Source organism: Trypanosoma grayi (assembly GCF_000691245.1).
Source record: "Trypanosoma grayi strain ANR4 Tgr_1658_V1, whole genome shotgun sequence".
In the NCBI taxonomy this organism is placed as follows: Eukaryota; Euglenozoa; class Kinetoplastea; order Trypanosomatida; family Trypanosomatidae; genus Trypanosoma; species Trypanosoma grayi.
This window is the reverse complement of record NW_008827276.1, coordinates 1,236-2,502: the sequence shown is the minus strand read 5'-3', so window position 1 is coordinate 2,502 and position 1,267 is coordinate 1,236. Positions and strand designations below refer to the sequence as shown.

The 1,267-nt window shown below is 63.1% G+C and overlaps 1 protein-coding gene across 1 annotated transcript; it reads right to left on the bottom strand.

The window, feature by feature from the left end:
- On the bottom strand, window positions 1-993 carry DQ04_16581000 (hypothetical protein; the record flags this gene model as incomplete). The annotated part of the gene is made up of 1 exon (XM_009317484.1): window positions 1-993. A coding segment is annotated over one exon (993 nt), but the record flags the coding sequence as incomplete, so codon positions are not given.
- Between the last annotated feature and the right edge of the window lie 274 nt (window positions 994-1,267).

The window sequence follows — 1,267 nt, the reverse complement described above, 5'->3', positions numbered from 1 at the left end:
TGAGGCGCCTTGCTGTGCCTCTTCGCCCATTTGTGACGCGGCGGGGTGCTGCGTTGCGGCAAGAATGTCCGGCGCAGACGACGATTGCGGGTTCCGGTCACCGCTGCTGCGGCGGCGGCACGGCCCACCAGCACCATCGCCTCCTGTTAGCGACAGTGGACTCTCCGTCTCCCCCCCCACCCTCTTCACAGCCGCCTGGTTCTCTGCAGCGGCAGCATCCCGCAGCATCGCGGCCGTCGCCGTCACACTCCGCGCGACAAGCTCGCGGTCCAGCACCCGCTCCCCGTGACCCTCGCTGAGCGCATCGTACTCCACGGCTGACCCGCGCGGGGCGTGACCCAGCGGGGTGGTGTTATGCGGGAACGCATCACCCGTGACCTTCGACGGTGTCGCCTGCCACCGGTGTGCGCGATGCTCCGCCTCGTCCAGCGCAAGCCGCAGAAGTTCTAGCTCCACAGTGAACTCATCTGCCTCTGCACGACGCCGCAAGCGTTCACGCCGTAGCTGCCGCTCCAACGTCTTTACACGCGTGAGTAGCGCCTTGCCCCGCTCTGCACTGTCCCCTCCCCCTTCATCATCATCATCATTATCATCATCAGCAGCAGCAGCGTCACGGACAAGCGGTGACGGATCACTATGCTGCACCTGCTGTCGTCGCCACCGCGCCTTCTCATGGACGTGGCTGCGCCCCATGTGGCACAAAACTATCGCAGAGGAGGCGCTACTGCTGCTGGATGGATGTGAAGCGGAAACGACGCCGCTTGTCACGCACGGCGTCGCCTCGTAGTCGCGTGGTTGCTCCGCTTCGTCGCCGCTGTGCGTTTGGGCGCCGCTCATCACCCGCCGCTGCTGCTGCATCCGCAGGACGGAACGTACGAGGAAGCGGTTTTCGCGCTGCAGCCGCCTTGCGTGTCGCGCGTGTCGCTCCACCTCCGCCTTGAGCACCGTCACCACCTCCTGCAGCGCCGCGGCGTCCACCGTGTCCGTCCGCATCGCTCGCAGGCCAGCAAGTCAAGGCGACGCTGCAATTCAAAGCCGAACCCAAAGAGTCAAAGAAACAGGCAGCGTCTTCTCCCCGCCCTTCTGTGATTGTTGTTGATGTCGTTATTGGTGCTGCGCTATCGACGGTGAGGATGCACGTACACGCGTTGAAGCCTGTGAGTCCCCCCACGCCCTTCGGGTCCCCCTCTCCAAGAAAAGAGTGGAAGGGACAAACACACGAGTTTGACAAATAAACAAACGAGGACCCAAACCAAAAAAAAAAAAA